This window comes from Tauraco erythrolophus, chromosome 27 (genome assembly GCF_009769465.1).
Source record: "Tauraco erythrolophus isolate bTauEry1 chromosome 27, bTauEry1.pri, whole genome shotgun sequence".
Lineage (NCBI taxonomy): Eukaryota > Metazoa > Chordata > Aves > Musophagiformes > Musophagidae > Tauraco > Tauraco erythrolophus.
The window spans coordinates 3,537,763-3,561,692 of NC_141491.1; the positions used below are offsets into that span (position 1 = coordinate 3,537,763).

Below are 23,930 nucleotides of genomic sequence, written 5' to 3' on the forward strand. Positions count from 1 at the left end.
TTCTCTAGTGGCAAAAGCGGTGTAAATTACTGAATATGTCTTTTAAGATCCTATTTTTATTGGCCTTTTTTTTTTTTTCTTTCGTTAGTTATTTTTATACGGAAATTTCTTAGGACTTCTGCTGGGACTCATAAAGTGAAATTTAGTGCTTCCTCAGCCCGTAGAAGATGTTAGTGGTTAGGTTTAGGATAGCTAACAAATGGAAATACTATGAAATTCAGCTTCTCTCTTGTAAGGTACGTGTGAATTCTTTCACGAGCGTTTTTTGCTTTGGGGAAGTGTGAAGGCGTTTGCGAAGTTGACCTCAGCTCCGAGTCAAAACAAAACTAAGGCTTTTGTTCTAAAATCGTTCGTTAGAAATTAGTAGAGAGATATGAAGATCAGTTGTTTGAAAACTTTGCCTGTAGCTTGGCGCAGCAGTTCCGATCGAACGGGGGAGAAGGAAGATGGGGCCGCTCGCTCTGAGCTGTGTGGTGGGACGCGCTCCGAAAGACGCCCTCGATCCTTTATTTTCTGCACAGGAATCCTCTCCATTGGAGGAGAGACACTGGAAGTTTCTCACTTGTTTAAAAACCTTTGTGGTTTTCGTCTTGAATATTTCATCAAGGGTTGGTTTTGTTGTTGGCTGTTTTTTTCCTTTGGGGAGTGAAACCTGCGGAGATGTTCTTGTCTCAGCAGCCTGTTGTTAATTGCTCAGTGGATAAACACTTCACCTTTCCCAAACACTGAACCACAATGAACAGGCTGTTGAGTCCATGGGGTATGTTGTATAGAAGAAAGCCCCCCCTCTCCCTTCAACCTAAGTGAATGGAAGACCAGCCTCGTTAGCATGAAACCCTTAACGAGTCATTTCGTGTATAGTAAGCAAATTCGACAAATTGTTTAAGAGAAACCACTACCGTTTTGAAATCTGATTTATAGATCAGAACGCCTCGGTGGTTTGTTCACCTCTCCGTGTATGTGGACGCTAACGCTCTTCACTTTTGTTTTTGTTAGACTTCAGCCCAAAGATGGCTCGTGCGAGGCCGTTAAGTCGTATGTGGCTGGCGAGCCATTGAATTACAGCCCCAGCACGCCGGCTTCATCACGTAACTGGCAGCAGAGCCGTGGAGCAGCTATAGCACGCCGCTGAAACAAAAAAAGATTAAAGTGGGAGTGAGGGGAGAAGGTAAAAATGGAGGTGGAGAGTCTGTCCTTTGCCAGTGTTGCAGGGAAATAATGTCTAAGCGGTCTAAAGCTAGTTATTTGTGTATTTGCAGTAACTCGTGTCGTAGCATATTAAGGAAAATGCAAATTAAAATGCGCCCACTGTTGCACTGCATTCTGCTGGGTTTGAAGGAAAAAAAAAAAAACCCTTTGCTTTTTGCTACAGTGTTAGGAAGTGACTTAGTGAACATAGGTAGAAAAAACATAAACGTGGCTGCTTTGAGCTGAGTGTTGTTAATTAGCTTTTTGCTTACAAGGTGGTAATGAGTGCACATTAACTGTTGCACCTCCAATACATTACAAAGATCGGTATGAAATCTCTCCGAAAATGGCAGACTTGTTGGGGTGTACCTTGAGATTTTTTTAAAGAAGGCTCACTAGGTAAGTTCCTTTAATTAGGTAATTATAATGTAATCCACTGAGAAGTCTGTCCTCTTAAGAACTTTACTGAGAAAGTAGAAGGCAAATACAGGCAGCTATCTGAAAAACAGAAGCTTTTTTCAGTCCATCCTCGTTCCTCTCCACATGCCTTCTTGTCCCGCTGCCTTGGCTGTGTAATTCAGCTGCGTTTTCAAATGAAGACAGAAAACTGGAATACACAGCTCTGACAGCTCGGAGTTAGTATGAGTGCATTTGGAATGTATCTTGTGGAACATGCCAGTCATGACGGATGCACTCCTTTAAAAAGAAATTCTGACTAAGGAGATGCTTTTTCCATGTTTTGTAGTTTTGCTAACTGAAATGCAAAAGAGTGCTTTAGCCAAAGCGAAAGCTGCATCCTCAGACGTAGGAATCCCTACAGAAGGCTGGAATTACTAAATAACACACTCAATCTCAGTCTTTAAAAGAAAATAATAGTTTGATCTGGTATAGCATACCTCAGTGTGTTGTATCTGTCACAAAAACTTTTACACTCAACCTCTAACCAAGCGTACTGAAAAAAGAAACTTTTTTTTTTCCCCCCTCTGGGTGAAGCCAGTGGCAGTTTTGAAAGAACCAATTTAATGGAGAAAAAAGCTTTAGTGCATTTATGTCCTTTTCAGGCTTTTCAGCCAAACCATGGAAGATCAAGTCAAGAGTTATGGGCCACAGCTGTGTTGCTCCATTGAGACGTTCTATAGGACATCAGCTGAGCTGATTAAGAAATGGTGACCACAGCTCCATTCCCTTATTCACTCTGAAAGGCAAATCCGTTCGCTTGATGGAGAAGCATTGCCTTGCAACCATATTTTCCCATTCACTTTCAGTGGGCGGCTTAGATTTGATTAAGAAATACTGTCCTATAATTACATTCTGTCCTTCTCTCTCATGCTATGAAAAGCCTCTGAAGACAATTCAAGGTTTTGAACTTTAAATAAAAACAGTACGGAAGGAGGGTCCTTGCAGCCTGGCTAGGTGGATATGCGGATAAAGTGGTAAGTGGCTTTTAGCTGGAAATACTAAAAGAGTATCCTAAGAAGGGCAGTCAGTGCTGGCTGGTGTTTCTGTACGGCTACGGCTTTGTTCCCCACTTTCCTGGGAGGGATCAGTGTCTCCGAGAGTGACTCCATTCCAATAAGTTTGTGACAAACGTGCTTTCCTTTTCTTCAAACAGCAAAACTGTATTTTATGTTAAATCCTTTCTTTATTTCGGTGCGATGGGACCCGGTTCATCTCTTGCCTGGTGCTGAAGCTAACTTTACCCACTAAATTTAGATAGTTTAGAATTCCACATTATGTTGTGTATTAAATGTGTTCCAGCTGAATAACAAGTGCCTTGTGCGTTAAGATAATGGTAGAGATTTGTGGCTGCCTTCTAGCCTGAGCATTATCTGCGTAAATATTGAGCTGCAGCCTATCAGAACGAGTTGTTTTTTCATGCACTAAACTTTAGCAAATGCAGTTCAGCACGAATGCCTCCCCTCCCAGCCCTGCAGATTTGTGTAACTCAGCCAAATGAGGAGCTAACATCTTTTTTGACTAATTGGGGTTTGCGTTTCTGTTCGCTCTGGAGTTTTTATACTTGACAGTAGTTTGTGGGTTTTCTGGGTGGAGGGAGAGATCTAAGGATTGATTTAAACAGAGTGTGTGTCCATATATATGTGTACGTGTGTGTTTATCTGTAGATGTGTTGCTAGAACTGGACAGCACAATCTGCTTTTGGATGCTTAAGGGTTTTCCAGTCGGTAACAACCAGTGGGAAGTGACACATTCTTATTTGGAGATTGCGACTGGCTTAGGATGAGCCAGAGGGGTACTTAACCATGGATTCACTGAAACTTGGATTGTGTGTTACTTAAAAAGAAACCCCTGATGTCTGATGGAGATGTAGATCAGTGGCTGGCTGCTCGGGCTGGGAGCCCAAGGAGATCTGCTGCCTGTAGCTGTCGGGTGCGACTAAACCATATAATTTTGGCATCGTGCTCTCGAAGGAGTGATGCCTCCAGCTCCTCCATCCAGTGTTCTTCGTTAGTAGTTACAGAGAGGTTTTATTTTTGCTTCTTAGGGGAAAGTTTTTCACTGCTCACCGTCTCATCCGTGCTTCTTCTCATGGAAATTTAGAAGTCAAAAGCAATGAATTAAGGCAGCTCATGGGACCAAGCTGGCTAACTTGTAATTAAATGGGGAGAGTGATGGCTAAATATCTCCATCTTCTGCCAAGACACTGTAGCATGGGGAAAGACTACTCCTCGCTTTGCTCCCAAAGGGAATGTGAGGAGGAGGAGGTTGAAAAGTGACTCTTTAGATACCTGCTTAGCGGCTTCTTTTACGTTACTTTGTTGGCATATAGGGAAACCGTTTGCTGATGGCTTGGAAAATTTTGGTGTCATATTTGAAATATTTCATGTAAAAACAAACCACACTTAAATGTATGCTTGATGTCCTCAGTAGAGAGGAGTCATTAGCTGGTTGCTGCACGGGAGAGCTTGACTGCCTGTCTCCGTAGAGTCGGTCGTGTCTTCTGCGGCTGGAGGAGTGTGGCAGGAACAGAAGTGCCATGCTGGGTACAAAGGAGCAGGTTGATCTGGATAGCTGTTTCTCTCCAAGGAGAACAAAGGCAGTTTTATGTCCTTAAAAAACACACAAACATGGAAAACATGTTTTAATTTCAAGGACAAGCATTCCAGACTTAGAACAGTATTAATTATTCGGCAAAAAATCCGTGTAAAATTTTGCTGTTCTATTTCTTTAAAAAAAAAGGTTAAATCAGCTAACTGTTTATTCACTGGAGTTGTGAGAAAGAGCCCTTAGCTTGGATTTAATGATGTTTAATCATTCTTTCAAAATACAAAGGAGGTACTAAAAGCTGTTCAGCTAAGCTTTAAAGAACTAATAGCTATAACTCAGATTCAAAAGTGATTTAGTTCCAGAGGTAAGTCTATAATCCTGCCAGTCATGAGTTAATCTGTCATCAGACTAAGACTAGGAGTAAATCTGTTTAACTAAGAATAGTTAATTCACCTGAATGAGAGCGAGGATGAAGATCCTTCTCACAGGAGTTAGTTTATTTTGAGAAAATGTAATATTCACGATAGTGAAAACAGCGAGTGTTTTTCAAATAGGCTGAAAAATTCTGCTTCCAAATTTGCACTGCTCTTTTTCTGAACTTTTCAGGATGGTTCGTAGCCCATCTTGCTGTTTTGGACACTGTGGAAATAAGCGAGTCAGTGAATAAGGAAGATTAATATCCTGCTTATAATAAAATTGGAAGGTTTTAGGAACAGCTTTTTGAGGCACAGGGTCGTGGCATCAAAACCAAATTCACCTCTCCCTCTTTCCTTGTCCTGTTTTTTCATCTCAAGACAAATAGACGTGGTGCACTCTAACCTCTGAGTAGGATAATTTATTAAAATAGCAGATGCTATAGAATTGGGCCTGAGTTGATCTTCAGTTCTTAAAGAAGATTAACAACCTGATATTTTGCAAATTGGGTTCCTGTTTCCTACCTCATTCTGTTACGTTGTTGTGTTGTAGTGCGGACAAAGGCACTACTCCGATAACGCCTGTAATTTATAGAAAAGGATTTCAGCCAGAACAGGATTCGTAATATGCAAATTAGGAATAATTCCAGCAGGAAGAGGTGGGGGTGTGTGTGTGAAAAAGTGCATTTAAGCAAGTGAAATTATTCCTTACATACCAGAAAATAAAGGCTCAGACCTTGTGTGTCAGCTGGCAGGCTGGACGTAGGGAAGGTTGGGACTGAAAATACACTTAGTTTTATTAATTCCACTGTAGATCTCCTTTTGCACTCCTAGGAAGAGGAGGGTTTGCGGTATAGATTTATTTTTTCTTTTTTTCCAAGCACAAAACAGGCACATCAGTTGAGCAGAGCAAGAGAACACGTAAATCTCTCTGGCTAATTCATTGTTGACAAGAACACGGAGGAGACCTTGGTTGAGCCCAGAGGTCCAAGTGAGCGCTGGGTCAGATCATTTGCTGCTTCTGTTGCTGAGGACGTGGCAGCACCTACAGGACGTGGGTGTGCTTATGGATGCTATATGAATAAACACTGTTGAGCATCTTGGGCTGTTAGCTGGGTTTGGTTGGTTAGACAAATGAAAAGCCAGAAGTCTTTGCTGCTTTTGGATAAATCAGTCACTATGATTTACCCCATTTACCAGTTAACAGCATTTATTAAAACACACGGAAAATTTTCTACCTGCTGTTTTGCTTCACTCACTTGGGGTTTTAAAAGACCTGATAGCAGTTGATTGGCAAGTGAAGGAAAGGAAAATGATGGCAAGGTGTGTCGAAACCCTTCGTTATTTTTGTCTTGTTGTAATCTCTGTTCCTCAAACGCTTGGAAGGCACCTTTCCTGCTTAAAGCATCGCACAAGGCGACTGTGGAATGCTGTACTTGTATTTAATGCCATTTGCCTATTCATTATGGCTGTGGAGATAATAAGCCACAGCCTGCTGGGGTTGTCGTGTTCTTTATTGCTTCAGTAGATGGCACTGACATGTTCATTTGACTGATTGTTTTATATGTTGTATCAGCTGTGATGTTGTTTTAGATTAGTTAATAGTCTGTCTAAGATTTTGCCAAGATGAATATGAATTAAAACGGGGGAGGAAGAACAGCAGAGGACTACCTATAACTTACCAAGTGTTCACTCTCTGGTATAATCCGTCTTTGTGTCTGTCACAAAGAGATTCTCCAAGAGGCTGTTAGTCTGCTGCTGAATTCCAGGGCTCTTAAATTGATCTCTGCTGCAGCCTCAGAGGATTCTCTGATGTGCTGGAGCTAGAAAACTTCACCTGGTCCCTGTGCCATGAAGGGCTTTGGGTTTGGTTTGGTTTATTAAGCTGGCGTGTCTTTTGATACAAACGAAATCAGGTTTTCGTTATCTTTAATTTTATTGATGTCGTTGTGAAGGCGGGTGGAAATTGAGCAGAATTTTCCCTATCAAAGGTTGAGTGTGTGGTTTTTAGTATTTTTAATATATAACATCCAAACTATTGCTGTCAACATCGCCTCTGTATCGTTTACGTGACAATTGGTGATAAATATGATATATACTGAAAGCAAAAAATAATGTTTGAAGAGCATGGTCGAAAGAAATCGTGCTTTCTGTATTCTGCAAAAATGCAGCTTTTTGGCTGCATCGTGGCGGGTGAAAAGGAATAAGGGAGGGAGAGTGAGGAAACAAGAGAATGGCTGCTTATCTCCTCTATTCCTGCTTTGCTAGGCCACGGTGGAATATAACGTGGCTTGTTTTGTTTAACCTGTTCCTTGTTAATTATTCTTAAACTGCCTTGTTCACTTGTGCACAGGTCCTGACCCGTGAACGCGTAAGCACGTACTCTGTCCCTTTGAGCAGTCTCTCTAAACTTGAATACTTGCCGAATTGGGCAGGGGTAAGTGTGAAAGGACGCAAAAAGGCATCAGTTTTGGTATGAATCCTGACAGTTTGGGGATGGTGGGGTGTAAAAACTGAATTTCCACATCATGAGAACCGATGTAGCTCAGTTGGCTTGGAGTCAGCGCCACGGATTTCACATCCTTAAAGCTGTTACTGCCAGCTCTGGCAGAGAGGTTTTTTGGGAGTGATGCTGGGGGCAAACACGTAGAAAGACGCCTGTGGCACGTCACTCGCTGATGTTGTCACAGTTATGGAAACAGAATTCGTTGGGAATTCGTGGGTTCTATAAAACTGGTTGCTTGACTCATAAAGTGACATTATTGCTTTATATTGGGCAGTTAGCGTCTGCTTTCAGGCTCTTCTAGTGCAAAACACTTTTTTCGTGTTTGGTTCTGATAATTCAGATTGTATGTGTTTACTATAATTGCTTCAGGCTTCTGCAGATGTAAGTACCAGTGGAATTACTGCATTGGCTCTGCCTTTTCGACTGGTTCACTAGGACTAGAGGAAATACTGTGAATTGGTTTAATGTAAAGTGAGTGCCTCTTTTATACAGTCTATCCATATCGTGTTTCCCAGCTTATTAACACTTCAAAAAGCCAAACCAAAAATAAAAGCTCAGAAAAAAAAAAAATCTATGAAAAGAAAGGGGAGGGGGGATTTTATGTGTTGCAATAAATGAAGAAACGTTAACTTCTAGAAAGCCATGAACTAACAAGTACATAGCATTTTAATAATGCTTTTTAACATCCACATTTAACTTCCCACATTTTCAGGGAACTGCAGGACATGTATCTTTTTGTTTGTTTGTTTGTTTTATGGTGACCTTAAAGAATAAATAGTATTGATTGTATTACACATTGAAAAGCTGTTCTTAAAAGGAAGTTCAGAAGGTGTAAATTGAAAATACAGGTAGCTGGGGGCTTCACCTGAGGTTTTAGTCACTTATTTTTATTCATGTCTTACACTTAGGTGAGAAACAGTGTGAGTTTGGCTTAATAAGAATGTTCATCTTTCATCTTTAAAATATCTTAAATTTTTAAAACTTCCAAGCTTAAACTTGTATGACTGGAGAATTTGAATGGCAGTGTAAATAACAGAATAGCTGGTTTTTAAGGAGGGCTGCATGAAAATGCTTTGTGAACTGAAGAATTTCACCTTCTCTTTGCCTTGCCATGATGATTTTTAGACCATACAGTGCCAGATGCGTCCTGGTGAACACTGAACTGTCTCTTGTTTAAGAGGAGCTTCATTGGGAAGGAATGTGGATAGAAGACACATGCACATTTGCAACTATTTGTTGGCCTGTATGAAGAATGAATCGTTGCTCTTTGAGGACACAGGCAGTGTAAAGTCTTTTGTTTTAGTCATAAATTTATTCTAAGCAAACAAAAGGAGTTTGGTGGGTTTTCTGACTTGACTTAGAGTTTGCCAGCAAGCCTCTCTGGTAAAGAGAGTGGGTATCTGTAGAAAGGTTGGTTTGGGTGGTAGGGCTAAACCAGTTCCCCAAGCACGATAAGCTGTAACAGCAAAAAAGGCAGGATAAGGTTATTTTGTCTGTTCCAGGCATTGAGTAGCTTTTGGGATAGGGACTGTCATTTCACATTCTTTTCAGTCTTGATCAGTATAGTTGGGTTAACAGCACGTTTCAGTTTACGTGGGGCCTTAGATTTAAGTATGCCAATCATATTTAAAACAGTCTCGAGACATTAAAACTTTTTTTCTGAAGTACTCACAATTCCAGAGTTTTAGGGGAAAGAAGTTTTTTAATCCACTCTTCTTCTGTGGGCTCTGTTCCCTGAGCGCCGAATTCAGCTTTAGGAATTTGTCTGATGGACGTGGCGCTTGGATTGTTAACAGACAGTACCTGTAAATGTTTGGGTTTTTTTTTAAATCTATATCTGTCTGCCACTTCTAGCTGCGTGGTGTTTGGCAGGTTTTATGTCTGGTGCATTGTGGTAAGTGGGATCTTAACGTCTCTGATTTGGGAAGTTTGGGACGTTTGCATCTGTCAGCTGATGCAAAATGTGAAGCAAATGCTTATCTTCTCTGTTATCTCCCTAAATCTGTGTGAACTGAACTTCATAGGGAGAATGACCAATTTTCGTGGATGAGTTGGTGTTAGGGACAAATTGGGCCTCCCTGAGGACTTGTTCTTTTTGCTGTGGAGTACGAAATGTTTGAAGTCAACTGCACTCAATACATCGTAGTGTCTGTGCTCCTCATTGTACTCTAAAATCAGATGTGGACCAATATCCGCCAACTTGAGCTTCCCAAGATGATTCAGAGAATGAAGTCCTGCAGGGGTCGTGTTTATTCCCACTGAGGATGCCAGTGCAGGAAATAGGATTTTCTTAATCCTTGTGCTTTTGAGTCCTTTGGGGTTTTTGAGGTTTTTGGTTTTGTTTGTTGGGGTTTTATTTGCAATGACTGAATGCTTCTTTGAAAACTGATTCCTGAGATTCCGGATTTGAGCCTAGAGCAAATTTTTACAGCACAGTGTGAGCTCCCAGAAACAGTTTAACATTGACGTAGTTATAATTAACTTAAAGGAGTTAATAAAACAGAACTCGCTGTGGAAGTTGGCAGGAAAGCCACATTTTCGTCAAGCTCCCTTGCGATTATAGCTTCGGAGCTGAACAGCGTGGTGGGTTGTGTTGGGTCCTCCAGCGCCTGGACGGAATGACTGAAACCGGCTGAAGTCCTTTGAGCTTGCCATGACTCCTGCAGTCCACTGAGCACCTCCCAGGCACTCACGAGTGGGATGTTTCAGAATTTGGTAAGCTTTGGGGTCAGGTGGAGGATTTTTGTGTTTCAGGGCTCCGGCTGGGTGAGGAGGTTGATGCTCGAGGAATGAGTTGGCCAGGAGGGACACTTCCACTGTCACAGCTCAAGTCTCCTGTCTGTTTGTCTGTCTGTCTTTTAAGTTGGGGTTTATCCATGTATTCTCAGTAGCTATTTAATTCACTGCTTTGCTTGTCTTTTCAAAGAAATGCTGAATCCTGAATCATCTGTAACTCTTCCTCGTGTGTTTTCTTTTTTTTCTGTCAGCTGTGTTAATTTGCCTGTAACTAACTTGATAGTATGTCATCCTGGATAGAGAGAATCCAGCAATTGTAGGCTATAAAGCTGACAGTTTTCCGGAAAATATGCTTTCAGAATAATTGAAAAAATCTCTAGGGCTATTGTCACTCTTTGGAGATGCAATTTGAAAGTCTAAAACCAGCAGGGTTCAAACTAGAGGAATGAAGGGGGAAACCCATTCCTGCAAACCAGTGGGTTTTTGGAGAAGGAGAATTAAAAAGAGCCTCTTGCACGTTTTCCTGGGTGTTTTCCTTGCTCTGGTTCCTGAGTGAGTAGTTCTGGACCGTGCAGTGGCTTTGTAAGGACAGAGGATAGTTACCTGCTCAGGTGATGTGGTGGTGACGTTCATTCATTCCTGCAGCAATTCCTTTTCTCTGATGGAATATCAATCACATGAGTTTTTCTGTTTGAAAAAGTGTTGTTGCTAGTGGGTTTGAGGAGCAAACACCGGATTTTGCTGGGAGTACGTCCACGGGAGGCTCTTGCTAGCAGAGGAACGTGAAAATTTTTTTCACCATCTTCTGCGCAGCTCGGATTACATGTTTTCATTAGACATCTGGTTGAATAATTGGTTCCTCACAAATGAGTAGGTTAAAATAATCGGAAGAATAAAGTTTTTGAGTAGCTATATGCAATTTTTAGATATATGTTCGCTCGGATATCTCCTTATTTGCATTTTTGAGTATTGCAGCAGGCTAGAAATTCTACTCTAGAGTTGCAAGTAAAAAATCATTTATTGGGAGGGAGGCTGGAAGATGCTTGGTTTTGAATCCCAGATTTTTAAACCTATTTGATCAAATGCAGTGTATTTGTGTAGGATGTGTAGTTTTGATGGAAATCAAGAATAAGGATATTTTTTTCCTACAGTGTTTTAAAATAAAATGAGAAGGGAAAAAAAAAAAGGCAAACGCGCTTTATTTAATACGGTACCAATTCCCGGTGGACTGGTGAAATGTTGCTGTGTTTCGCTTTTGCCACTCCCAGGAGAGGGATGAAGGAAGGAAAGAATCGTTCCGTCTGAGCTTCCCACCTGTCCTTAAAGATGATTTCCAGACTGCAGCTAAAGGAGTTTGTGTCAGTACTGAAGACTCTTATTTGTTCTGGAATCAACTCCTGGACAAATGAAGGATGCATCTAGTTTCCAAGGCTAAACATCTAGCACCTTTCCTGATCCCTAAACTTTTCCTTTTGCTTCGTGCACATTTATCTAGAAAAAGAAAGTAGCTAGTGTCAACAGATGCGTACAGATGTCTTTAATCAGTTTCCAAATGTGTAACAATGGTGCTGAGAAACATAATAAACTCATGTGTTTTATTTTAACACTCTTTCGGGTCAAGAGCCGAATTGTTTCTGCTGCATTTGGTTCTTGAAGCTGTTACAGGATCTTGCCGTAAGTTTTTTCCAGGATTATGAGCCGTGCAGGGAAAGAAAGTAGGGTTTGACCCAATATTTAAATACTATAAGTGATTTGCAAGGTGAGACTTTTTCAGATCATCTGTAGAACATCACTGGTAGTCCAAGAAGAACTGGCTAAACTAGTGTCCCTATTTTCCTTTTATTTCATATGATTTTATTTCAGTTTTAACTCATCTTTAGTTGTATTTCAGGGCAGCTCCACACTTCTGGTACCTCTTCTCCACACAGAGCAATTAAGTTGTTCCTCCTCCCCTCTTTTCCTCCTTCTACCCCTTATCTGGAAAAGAAAGGATCTAACTAGGTGGGAAAATACAACTATATAGATATTTCTTAAGGTGAGATCTACCTTGGTGGTAAAAGCTTGTAAACCCAAGAAATAGACCTGATATACTGTAATTGCAGAGAGAAGCGTTCTGTTTGTTCGTTTCCAAGACTTCAGAATTCTCTGTCATTAGACTGTCTTGTTACTCATGGCTTGCTCTAGGCTGTCACATCAACTACACAAATTTGTGTTCAGTTGTTGCAATATCTTAAATAGCTCCGGCTCCGTAATCTCTGCAAGGTTTGTTTTTCCATTGTGCAACTGTTTACAGGTTCTGACTCATCTTTCTGTTTTCCTTTAATCACAGCTTTGTAATTTCTCCTGTTAGCGTGTTCTTTTTGTTCTTGGTGGTATGTCGTGGCAAGCTATTTGTTTACCTATGTGAAAGAGAGGAACAAGTTTTGTTCTCAGTCGTGTGCACGTCTTCCAACGACTCATTTAGTAGTCTGCGCGTGGGATGGCAAGGCTGAACCTGCAGACGCCCCAGCTGCCTTCAGAACGTGTTCCGCACAACGCGAGAGAGTCGATTTTTAATTTTTTTTTTTCGTGGAAAGGGTCGAAAATGTGAGTCAGGAAGAGGCTTCTTTCATGTCAAGAAGAAATCCTGCAGTTGGTGCAGGGCAGGGGCTCCGCGCGCAGCAGCCGGGTGCACGGCACGCGAGCCCGCTGCGGTGAGCGGTGCGGATGCTCCGGCAGCCCGGGCAGCCTGCTCTGCCTTCTCGGCTCCGACACGACAACCACACCAAGGAAAAGCAGATTTCGTGAGAGGAAGTTGAAAAGACGTATCGTTTGAGTGGTTTGGGTTAAATAAACACCCTTTATTTCTAACTTGCAGAGCAGCTGAATGCGTACGGGATTAGGGCTTGGATTTGCAAGGGAAGTATCCATAGATACCTAAAGAGAAACAGGTGGGGAATGTCACATGCAGTCTCAAAGATGCTTTTGTGCCGAGAATTACTGAGTTAAGGTGTAACAAAGCTGCTTTGTTAACTGACCAACGTTGTTAAAATCTCTTTCCTTTTTCAAACAGGAAACCTTGCTGGCCCACACAGGAAAAGCAAAAGCAGTTGACAAAAGGCTTGTAATTTATATACTGACAGCCTACTTCATTGTTAAACATGATTCTTTAATGCACAGTATCTGGTGTGTGATTGATTTCCTCGTAGCCTGCTACCCAGCTGAAACTAGCAATATATCCGCATTGTTTCTTTTTCCTTGGAATCTGTGGATAAATGCGGTGCTCTTTGACAAATACTGTGTCCTGAGACCTTGCAGAGCGGGTGAGCGACTGCGCTTGGCGGCTGTTTGATCAGCCTCTAGGAAATTGTCTTGATAAGGCCCTTTTTTTGTCACACGGTGCAAATCTCGGATACGCCGGTGAGACTCAAGGGTTAAATTCCCAACACTGTCGCATATGGCAGTGAGCGGAATCACAGATGTTGATGATACAACATAATTAGTATTCTTTTATGTAAATGAAGGCTGTCAATGTTACCATAGTGTCTATACTCTTTCAAGCTGGAATCTATGCCACTTGGTCTCACCAAGACTAGACGGGATTATTCCACAATTTTCTCTCAAGACCTGAACAGAAAAATAAAGAAGAAAGAGGGAAAAAAAGGTCAGGGAGGAAGGTGAGAGGAAGGTGGGAAGGGATGTTTCCAACTTGGAAGGAAGAGACCAAATCAGTCCTTTGTTTAGTGTAGGATTTCCGAAAGTGTCCTTCCAGGTCCTAGGATTTGTGAGTGAATGAGCACGGCCCAAAGGAGAGATGGAGCAGATTTTTAAACTATTTTAAATAAACAACTAAAATGGTTATTTAGACACCACAGAATCAGTCTGTGGAGAGCAACTCTGAAGGGACCCCTTGTGCTTTAATCTGAAGTCGAGAAGAGTTAAAGAATAGAAAAGCTTTGATTTTTCTTTAACAGATTCCATCTTTAGCAGCAGTGTCACTGGAAAAGGATGGTAATTGAAGTGAATTTGCATAATTTGGGGACCACTAAAAATGTGTGTATTTAGCCTGGTCAGATAGGTTTTCTGCATACCAGTTGAGGCAGCTGTTCAATACCTGTGCTAAAGCTTGGGGAGAGCATGCCAGGGCCTCCGTTATGTTCAACTTTGCCGCTCGTAAAAATGTTTTTTTAATTGAATGTTCTGTGTTCCAGACCTGACACTCTCTGTGACATCTGTAACCACTTTGTGCATGTTACTGCTGTCCCTCCTATCACTACTTTGTGTTGTGTTCAAGTACTGCAGTCGTAGATGCGTAAGCAAGTGATTTAGTCTTGGATTATTACAACAGAAACATCTTTACAATCTTTTCTGCCTCTGGCAAAATGCAGGTTTTTCCTATTTTTCTTTCCTCTGTAGTTCTTATATTGTCACAGTTCACACTTGACAACTATTCATTACTTCATTTTTATTGTTTGAAAAATGACTAGAACTGAAATCTAATTCAGGACAGATTCTTTTTTTTCTTTTTCCCCATCTCCTCCCCTCGTCTTTCACCAAGTTATCGAAGCAGCCAAAATTGAAGTGATCACAGGAGGTGCACGTTTTTGCTCAGTTATTTTTTTACTCAGGTTTTTTTCTCTGCCATATGTTGGGTCACCCACTACAAAAGACTTATGATGAAGAGGATATATGTGATCAGCAGATTTATAGATTATCAGAAAATGAAAGCAGAAAAATGAAATTCCAGAGTGCCTCTTCCACGTGACGTTTCTTAACATCTGAGTATTTGGGTTCCTAGGTGTGTTCATGCTTTGACTTCCAGATATTTCTGTCCTCTGTAATAAATGTGTTCTCCGCAGTAGCTCTTGCACTGAGAGGATTAATCGTGTTCAAAAGCAACCCTGCCAGCATTCTTACTTTGTTTATGTGCATCACAAGAATATTCTCTCTCTAGGGCTTTGAAGCTGTGCTGCCTTACAGTGAAGACTTAAGCAGTAATTAAATCCTCCAAGACCCGCCAAGACTCCTTTGGCTGAAATGGGGATGTTCCGCGCCCTGGATGCTGCGTCGCGGAGAAAAGGATGTTTGAACATGACCCCGTGAGTAGCACGAGCGAGTCCGGGTGCCGTTTCTGTGCCCCGAACTCTTTCGTTGGAATCAGAGCGTTGCAGGGACTGTAGAAAAGAAACCACAGCGCTGGCACGCGGCACGGTGTTTCAGTTGTGCTTCTCGTACAGCTGAGTATCTTCTATAAAACATATGGACGCAGGACACGGAGTGAAATCTTTCCACGCCTTCCAGTATCCCTGTTTTGATTTCTCTTTGCTTACAGTACAGTAATTTAGTAAATCAGTTGCTTTTTCTGTTTATGTGTGCTCACGCAAACACGTACACATGCAGATGTTCCTTTAGGTTTACTATAACGTGGTGTTACACGTCACTTTTTTTCCCTGCTAATTTTTTTTAAACATTGAAACATTTGGGAGGCTGTGGGAAATCAGAGAATTCGAGAGTAGAATGTAAAGACCGCAGACTTGCAAATGCTTTGGTTATGACAATTATCTGTATTTTTGTGGCTTCTGTGAGAAGTTGGTAACCTCAGCCTAGTTCCTGATGACATGCATTCCAATTCCAAATTCATTTTGTATGTATCAATTTCAAGAGGGCAGCTAAAGATCAAACGTGTGTGTGGACTGAATTAATCTTTTTCTCCTTGGAAGTGAGCCATTCAGGTTGGGTAAGGCATGCTGGCAGCTGTCTGGGCCGTCCTTAGTAGACAGATAGACAGTTTTATTCTGCAGACCTTGTCAATCCAATATCTTTTGCTGGTACTAAAACCTGCTTTTAAAAAAACTGCGTGCAGAAGTAATGTAGTCGGTTGAAGGAGAACCGCAGTTGGGATTGACAGGACGCGACATCTGTATTTTTATAGGTCTTCACAGCTGGTACAAAAGAGATCATTTCAAATATGTCTAGCGACTCTAAGATCCTTTCCTTTCTCTTTTTGCCTTCCAAGGTCAAAGCAGCGAAGACTTCTGTAAGACATGGATAGATGCAAACATGTTGGGCGGCTACGACTCGCCCAGGACCACTCTATCCTGAACCCCCAGAAGTGGCACTGCGTGGACTGCCAGACAACTGAATCCATCTGGGCTTGTCTGAAGTGCTCCCACGTAGCCTGTGGGAGGTACATCGAGGAGCATGCACTTAAACACTTTGAAGAAACCAGGCATCCATTGGCGATGGAAGTGAATGACCTGTACGTCTTTTGTTACCTTTGTGAAGATTATGTCTTGAACGATAACCCGGAGGGTGACTTAAAATTGCTGAGAAGTTCTCTGTCAGCAATTAAAAGTCAAAAGCATGATCCGTCAACAAGAAGTGGCAGGACATTGCGATCGATGGCTTTGGGAGAGGACACGTGCAGCCATCAAAGGAGCCCTCAGGGACAGTCTCAGATGCTTACAGCTCTCTGGCACAGGCGCCAGTCCTTGCTCGCCAAGGCGCTGCGGACCTGGTTTGGTAAGAGCTCTAGAGGCCAGCTAAAATTAAAACAAAAGAAACAAATGGAGGAGTTGGAGAAAAAGAAGGAGGCAGCTAGGCAGCGGCGGCAGGAGATGAAGAGACAACTCCTGGAGGAGCTGGCAAACACTCCTCCACGGAAGAGCGCAAGGCTGTTGTCTCACGTGCACAGAGAGAACTTGATTCCAAGGAAATTCAGGGAAGTGGCGACCGCTTCCCCTACCTCAAGGCAGATGCAGAGCAGCAGATTCAAACAGTTTTATTCCATCCGGCGTAAGCCTCTGATGACTCCCGGGGTAACGGGTCTAAGGAACCTGGGAAACACGTGTTACATGAATTCTATTCTGCAAGTGCTAAGTCACCTCCAGAAATTTAGAGAATGTTTTTTGACACTTGATCTCTGTGAAACAGAAGAACTCTTAGCCAAAACTGTGAATGGGAAGTCTAGGATGCCTGGTAAATTGGCAAATGGGTCTGCTGCTAATGAGTCAGGGAAGACTGACAAAGTGGGATCATATGGCACGCAGAGCTTGCCAGCTGGCTTAAATGGTGGCTCCTCGATAAGCAGGAGTTTAGAACTGATCCAGCCCAAGGAACCGAGTTCAAAGCACATCTCCCTCTGTCACGAATTGCACACCCTCTTCAGAGTGATGTGGTCTGGCAGGTGGGCGCTGGTGTCCCCCTTTGCCATGCTGCACTCTGTGTGGAGCCTGATCCCGGCGTTTCGAGGTTACGATCAGCAGGACGCTCAGGAATTTCTCTGCGAGTTGTTGGATAAAGTACAGCAGGAGCTGGAGTCGGAAGGAACGAAGCGCAGGATCCTCATCCCTTTCTCACAGAGGAAGCTCACCAAGCAGGTCCTGAAGGTGGTGAACACCATTTTTCATGGGCAGTTGCTTAGTCAGGTATGCACCTGCTTTTGCACGGGAATCAATCAAAGCTGTTCACACCAAGGAGCAAAAGCTCTGTTTCTTGAGGAACTCCAAGATAAGTAAGAGAAGATGATTAGGAGTGCCTCGCGAGAAAGAAATCCGTTGGGTTGCTGTGCAGGTTGTCAGCATTTTCAATACGTGTCACGTGTATTGTAAATTCAGTTGACTTTTTGCAAATTCAGAATGAAATCTGCACAAGTACAGAAGTTCTGAGCCCTTAGTTTTAAGTTTTTACTGTGTTTTTAAAGTGTCTTTGTAATTTGTTCTGTCTCTTCCTGGTTTTGTTTCCGTGGCTAGAAAGAATATGATGGAGGACAGAGAGAGCAGTCATCGCGTGCTATAAAGAATAAGTTGTCTGTGATAATTATTTTTTTTGCAGGCATTTGAAAGTCATCTTCAGATACTGAGCATGCTTAACATACGTTTCCATAGGAGCTGGAAGTGCCTGTCGTGCTGCTTGATCTCTTATTCCTGCGCCGTTCCCTCGCCTGAAACGTTATTCCCCACCAGGCAGACCCTGAGACCCCAGTGCATTTTGAAACTTTTGCTTTCCAGGAGAAATGAAATGCGTGCAGAACTTGACACTCAAGGGTTTGCAAGATCAGCCACGAGGTCTATTATATGTGTGCCTTCTCATTACTATTTATATCGCCCTGCTCAGTGCCAGTCTTACCAAGCCCACCACTCAGAAGAAGTTACGTGCACGTTAAAGATTAAAAGGTGTATTTTTCAAGTTAAAGCTTTTGGCTTTTCAGGGAAAAGATGCTTGAAGTCTTGGTTCGTTTGCATTAACTTCTTGTGGACTTCTTCTTCTTCAAAGAACTAAATGTTCTTTGTTCTGCTGTGTCTCCTGGCTCTGGATGATGGTGTGTTGTGGCTCCGGTCAGTGTTCCAGACTCCAGTGGTAGGGCTCTGCTAACAGCGTGAAGATGTTCCCAGATGAGTGTAATTTGCCTGCTGCTATGATTCACTATAAATAACTCACCGAGCTATTTATTCTGCTTATGTATCTCTTGTGTCCACGTACTGTATTTCATTTCAAACCCCTCTATGCACAGACTTCCTTCCCTATCTGCTAGCTACAAATCCATCTTGAAGTTACTGGTGCCTTCAGTGGATGCAGCTGCCAGGCCGCCAGGTTGGAAGTTGGTTTCTGATGGATGGTTCTCACAATGACTAAGTCTGACCAGATCTGCTTTCTGGTTCTGCTACCTCCTCGTTTTCTCACTTTCTGCCTCAGAGTTTCATTGAAAACTTTCTGCTGTTCTTATTTATAATACTCTGGGATGACATAAGAAAACAACTGCATCTGAAATTTGTCCTTTCATGCTCCGTTCATGAATAATTTTTATGCAGTCAGCAGTTGAAACATTAAAGGAAAGATACACTTTGAAATAAGCAAGGAAAGTAGAGAAACTGTGGAAGAAAGATTGCGTGATAAATGCTAACATGTACTTTTTGTAGCAGAAAAGAGATCCCAGGTGCTTGTTACCCAAGTGTGAATTGGTATTATATCTGTAATGGTGTTTATCTGAGGAAGCAAATCCCATAAAGGTGAATATTGTCTCTGTTTTTTTAAGAATTGAGAAAGTAGTTTACATTATTCGCTCAAGACAGACTTAGCTTTCAGACTGGAAATAAACAGTGTTTCTCCTCACTCACAGATCATCTCTGTCAGTGAAACTGGACTGGCATTTGGGCCTAAACTTGCTCTTTAGATGTGAAGTAAATGCCTGTCTGCAGCTGTACGTGTTCATAACTTCATTTATGTATATGCATTTCATTCCCAGGTCACCTGCATAACATGCAACTACAAATCCAACACTGTTGAGCCCTTCTGGGATCTTTCCCTGGAATTCCCCGAGCGCTATCACTCTATCGAGAAAGGGATCGTCCCTGTTAACCAGACAGAGTGCATGCTGACAGAGATGTTGGCCAAGTTCACCGAGACCGAAGCTCTGGAAGGGAGGATATATGCCTGTGACCAGTGCAACAGTAAGTCAGACGCTGCTGCTTTCATTTGCCACTAGAAATACTGTCTGTTTTAATGAGAGAGACGTTTCTGATGCATGTTTTGTGTGTCTGAAAACATGTATTGTAGCCTGTATGTGTAGGAAAATTGTATTCTTCCTCGCTGCTTGTGCTGTTTTGTTTCCTCCTGCTGGTACCTTCTGCTCCTTTGGGCACCAGTTTGGATCTGATATGGTTCTTCTCTTGTCTCTGCCATTCAGCAGCACACTTTACTAAGAGTTTAATATGACCCTGTTCAGAACTGCTCTTGCTGCTTGTGTTGGAGGGGAAGGCAAATTCAAGAATTCTGTTTGGAGGAAAGGAGATGGATTTAGAGACAAAAAAAGGAACCTTATCCCCTATAGTTTGCTCATCTCTGTGTGGCAGGAAAGCTTTTATAACAAGTCATCTATATGCTGTTTGTTCTTGATTGAATCCTTTAACCAGAAGTCGCAAAGGCGGAGTTCTCAAGGTCTGCTGCCAGGTTAGAGTTTCCATCTCTCCGTAGGCATTTTGTCAAGAAGCAACGAACTGACATTATTCCGGGAGTCTCAGGTTAATGTATTGCCTGTTAGATGAATGCTCGTGTTTTGCTGCACTCAGCAGAAGATGACTTCTCCTTTCCTGTAGTAGGTCTGAGTGTAAGGTCATTATCTTCCTGAAAATGATTTTAGCCTTGTGTATAATCATGCAGCTCAGCTACTCTGATAAGCTGGATTTGAAGTTTTTCTCGCGCAGGTATTTATGGCAAATGTATCACCTTGGGAGGAAAATGCCAATAATTTGACTTAGGTTGCAACTAAGCAGCTGACGTAGCAAATACTTGTAGAGATCTGTTCTCTATCAACTTGCAAATCTGTTGCCAAACATCTTCACAAAGTGTTAGGAAATAACCATTGACTAGATGTTCTTGAAACAAAGCCAGTATAACTTGGACAGATTCTGATTCACAAATAACGTTCACAGAGTGTTGACATGGATGAATACAGGTTTGTCTTCACTGTTTTCTTTGATTCTTTGTGAAAGCCTGGATTTTTAACAGTTACTTCAGAGTTGAATGGCTAAGGAAACATTAACCAGCTGAAAAAAGTCAGGGAAAGGCAACCAGCCTGCGTCTGGGTGCCAAAAACTATTGGGGGCACTGCCTGTCAGACGCGATGAGGAGGAGCAACCCATCTGTTCTGAACTGGTGCAGTGAGGTGCAGAAATCTAATTAACAGGTACATTTCTTATTGGAAGCTCTGAAAGCCACCTGTCTTCCTCCTGGTGTAGTCGTATGTTCAGTGTCCTGGAAAGAGTAATGACTGGGAAGAGGAACCTTTTTTCCTCTTCTCCGGTTTTGGTTCAGCGATTGTTTTATGCTCTTGGGCAGGCAGAAACCCTGCGAGAGGTGGAACTTTGCTGGAAGGGTTTTCTGCTGACTTCTATTAATATTCTTGAGCTAGTGAAGCTTGTTACTACGAGCTTCAGTGGTATAATAAGCAGATCAAAGTAGTATTTTAACAGAATACAATGTCAAATAGTATTATTTGTATGCTGGTGGTTCCCCTGCTGAAACTGCTACAGCCCTAAATGTCTTTTGGCACTATCTCTGTCTTAATATTTCTGGTGTATTTCTCAGAGCAAAACATCACCATGAGCAGCTTGAAGGTGATAACTGATGATGTGATTATGAGCATCACAAAAGTCAGGAAGTTTCGGTATTAAATATGTTTAAATGTGTGAGTTTTGATCCTGGAGAAATTCCTGCTCTGCGAGGGAATTCATAAGAAATGTTTGCTTGCGTGTCCATCCCGAGTGCATGCGAGCTGGACAACTGCTACTGGAAGAAAAAGAATTCAGAAAGTGCTCTTTTCCCCTTCTGAAAATTAAATACACCCTAACAGTCTTTACCTTGATGATTTTTTTTTTTTTTGGTAGGCAAACGGCGAAAGTCTTCTCCTAAACCTCTTGTTCTGAGTGAAGCTAAAAAGCAGTTAATGATCTACAGACTACCTCAGGTCCTCCGGCTGCACCTTAAACGATTCAGGTGAGCGGGGCACACTCCGTGGTGCCAGGCAAGTGACTTGCCTCTGTCTTTTTGGAAAGAAGGGATTAGCCTGGGCTTGTAACTTCTCTCGCTTTCTAGTAAATGCATGTGTAATAAAGGTTTTACCCAAACCAGACGTGTGGTACCCTCTCAGAGTACTTACAATCAGAGGCCTGTTTGTAGCATGTTTTCTGCTATACACAGAAAGTAATGTTTCGTAAACATTAATACTAATTTCCTTGAATTGCACTCAACAGTATTTGTCTGAGTTTGCAAACAGCTTGAAGCAGTGGCTGTGCCATGGATGAACTGACCGGTTGAGTGAAAGATTTGTGGAAAGCCTGAGGTAGTGAAATGCCACTATTATGTATTTACCTGTTGAATAAAACATAGCAGACCGAGATGAAAAGTTTCAGAAATGGTTAGCACAGACAATCGAAGCGTCTGGCGTTTGTACAACTGAGTATTTTAAACGCCATTTGACTGTCACAGTAGGTGTTCGGCTGTTGCAAATCTCAACAATATCATAACAAATGGGCATCAGTGACAGGACCAGTTGTACGCAAAAGATGTTGGAGTGAAAACAGAAGGAAAAAAATTATAGGATGCCAGCTTGACCCGAGCAAGGAAAGCTCTTCAGAGTTGTTTAGCAGTGGCTACTTTTGTGTGCATCTTCCCGCAGCCCTGTGCCACTGTCCAGACGCAGGATCCCGAGTCTTTGTTCGTGCCCTTGTGTTTGCAGGTGGTCTGAACGTAATCACCGTGAGAAGATTGGGGTCCATGTCCTCTTTGACCAGGTATTAAACATGGAACCTTACTGCTGCAGGGACTCTCTCTCCTCTCTTGACAAAGAGACCTTTGTCTATGACCTCTCCGCTGTGGTGATGCATCACGGGAAAGGGTTTGGCTCAGGACACTACACAGCATATTGCTACAACACAGAGGGAGGTGCGTGTGCCTTTTTATGGGGGAAACAAATTCAACAAACTCGTGTTTTATTCGAGACGTTGTAAAGCTTTATGATCAAAGTTGTTTGGAATCAAGTTTCCTGACAGTCGGTAGTTTGTTTCCCAGAATGTATTGCTAGTAGCATGTTTTCTTTTTTTTTTTTTTTTTTGCATAAAGCCCCAGATTGCTGCTCTTTGCTTTGCCGCCCTTCGGGATGCCTTTTATTGCTTGCTGTTAACAGCATGAATGCTTCATTTTCTCATGCGATGTAACTCCGTGGAGCTACTCCAGCTGGGTGTCTTTTCTCAGTATCCTTGGGATGATGAGATAAACAGAAAGTGTTTTGAAACTGGACAGGGACTATTCATGAATAACATCCGCAGGGTTTTTGTGAATTTCCAGCAGTCTCTTTCTGCAGCTGAATTAGTATTGACTCTGCCTTCTGACTTGTGGAGAGAGAAGTACAAATTGGCTGTCTACAGGGAACTTTTATTTTCCTGATGGAGTATTTGGGCTATAATATGCAATCAGTTAAATTATGATTTGGTATTTCTAAACTCTTAACAGCACAGAAATGATCACAATGTTTTCCGGATTAGAAACTCCTTTCCAAAGCATCTGTAGGGGAAAAGATAGAGATGCCTTCCTGCCTTTTTCTCTGTGGATGTTTCCTATGAACAGTTCCAAAATGCATTCAGAAGGAATGATGCCTCCCTTACTAATGTCCTCTTTCTCGCTTTAATTCCTAGGTTTTTGGGTCCACTGCAATGACTCCAAATTGAATGTATGTAGCGTGGAGGAGGTGTGCAAAACCCAGGCTTACATTCTTTTTTACACTCAAAGAACAGTGCAGGACAAAGCAAGAATCTCAGAAAAACAACTCCAAGCTCAGGTGCCGTCCAAAAATAGTGATAAGGACAGAAGACTGACATTCCCGTGATGGGGAGCTCTGTAACTCAATCAACAGTCTCAGTTTTTTTTTTAAAAAAAAACAACATTGGCGTTCACATCTTTCCTCTTTGTAGGAAGAAAGGCTCGCTGCAGGAACGGGATCAGATGATGGTGTTTGCCACCCAGGGTCTGGAAAAGCGTGTCGAGATGTGCAATTCTGACACGTAAGATTGTAGTCAGAATCTTGTTTTCAAAACACCTTGTTGTTAAATGATGCTCACAAAATGAAATGAGAAAGTTTGATGCTGTATATCATTCATCTCATATCAAAAAGGAGTTGTGTAAGGCGTGTAACAAATGAGCACAACCAGGACATAGAAGCATTCAGCTGGCTTCAAAAACCATCAGTCCCTAGTAGTGCTGATAAAACTCCAGAAGGAACAGGTATAGTACCCTCCCCTTTAATTGCCATTCAGATTTCCAGGGTTTGAATCACACAGTCACCCAGGTATTTATTTGAACAGTTGTTGGATAGATGGAGTTGGCTGCCCTAAGAGCCATTCTTGCTGGAGAAATGTTTAATATTCTTCTACCAGAGGAAATAATCCTCCAGGCCTCAGCTATCTCAGTGATAGCAATTTCTTTCCCATCAGTTGAGGGCAAACCCATGGCTGGCAAGCTTTGTCAACAGCTCTTTGTCTCGGTGTTCCCAGGGTTATGTGCACACTCGATAGTTTATTCTCTGGGCTGAACTGAATTGGCAGCTAAAT

The 23,930-nt window shown here is 42.1% G+C and overlaps 1 protein-coding gene across 1 annotated transcript; it reads left to right on the forward strand.

Annotated features, from left to right (window-relative positions):
• Positions 1–14,889: 14,889 nt before the first annotated feature.
• Positions 14,890–23,238, forward strand: USP49 (ubiquitin specific peptidase 49). The gene is made up of 6 exons (XM_009987015.2): positions 14,890–14,927; positions 15,845–17,255; positions 19,073–19,277; positions 21,213–21,321; positions 22,064–22,269; positions 23,019–23,238. Exons 2-6 carry the CDS (start codon positions 15,873–15,875, stop codon positions 23,207–23,209), a joined length of 2,094 nt encoding a protein of 697 aa, XP_009985317.2. The 5' UTR covers positions 14,890–14,927; positions 15,845–15,872; the 3' UTR covers positions 23,210–23,238.
• The last annotated feature ends 692 nt before the right edge of the window (positions 23,239–23,930 follow it).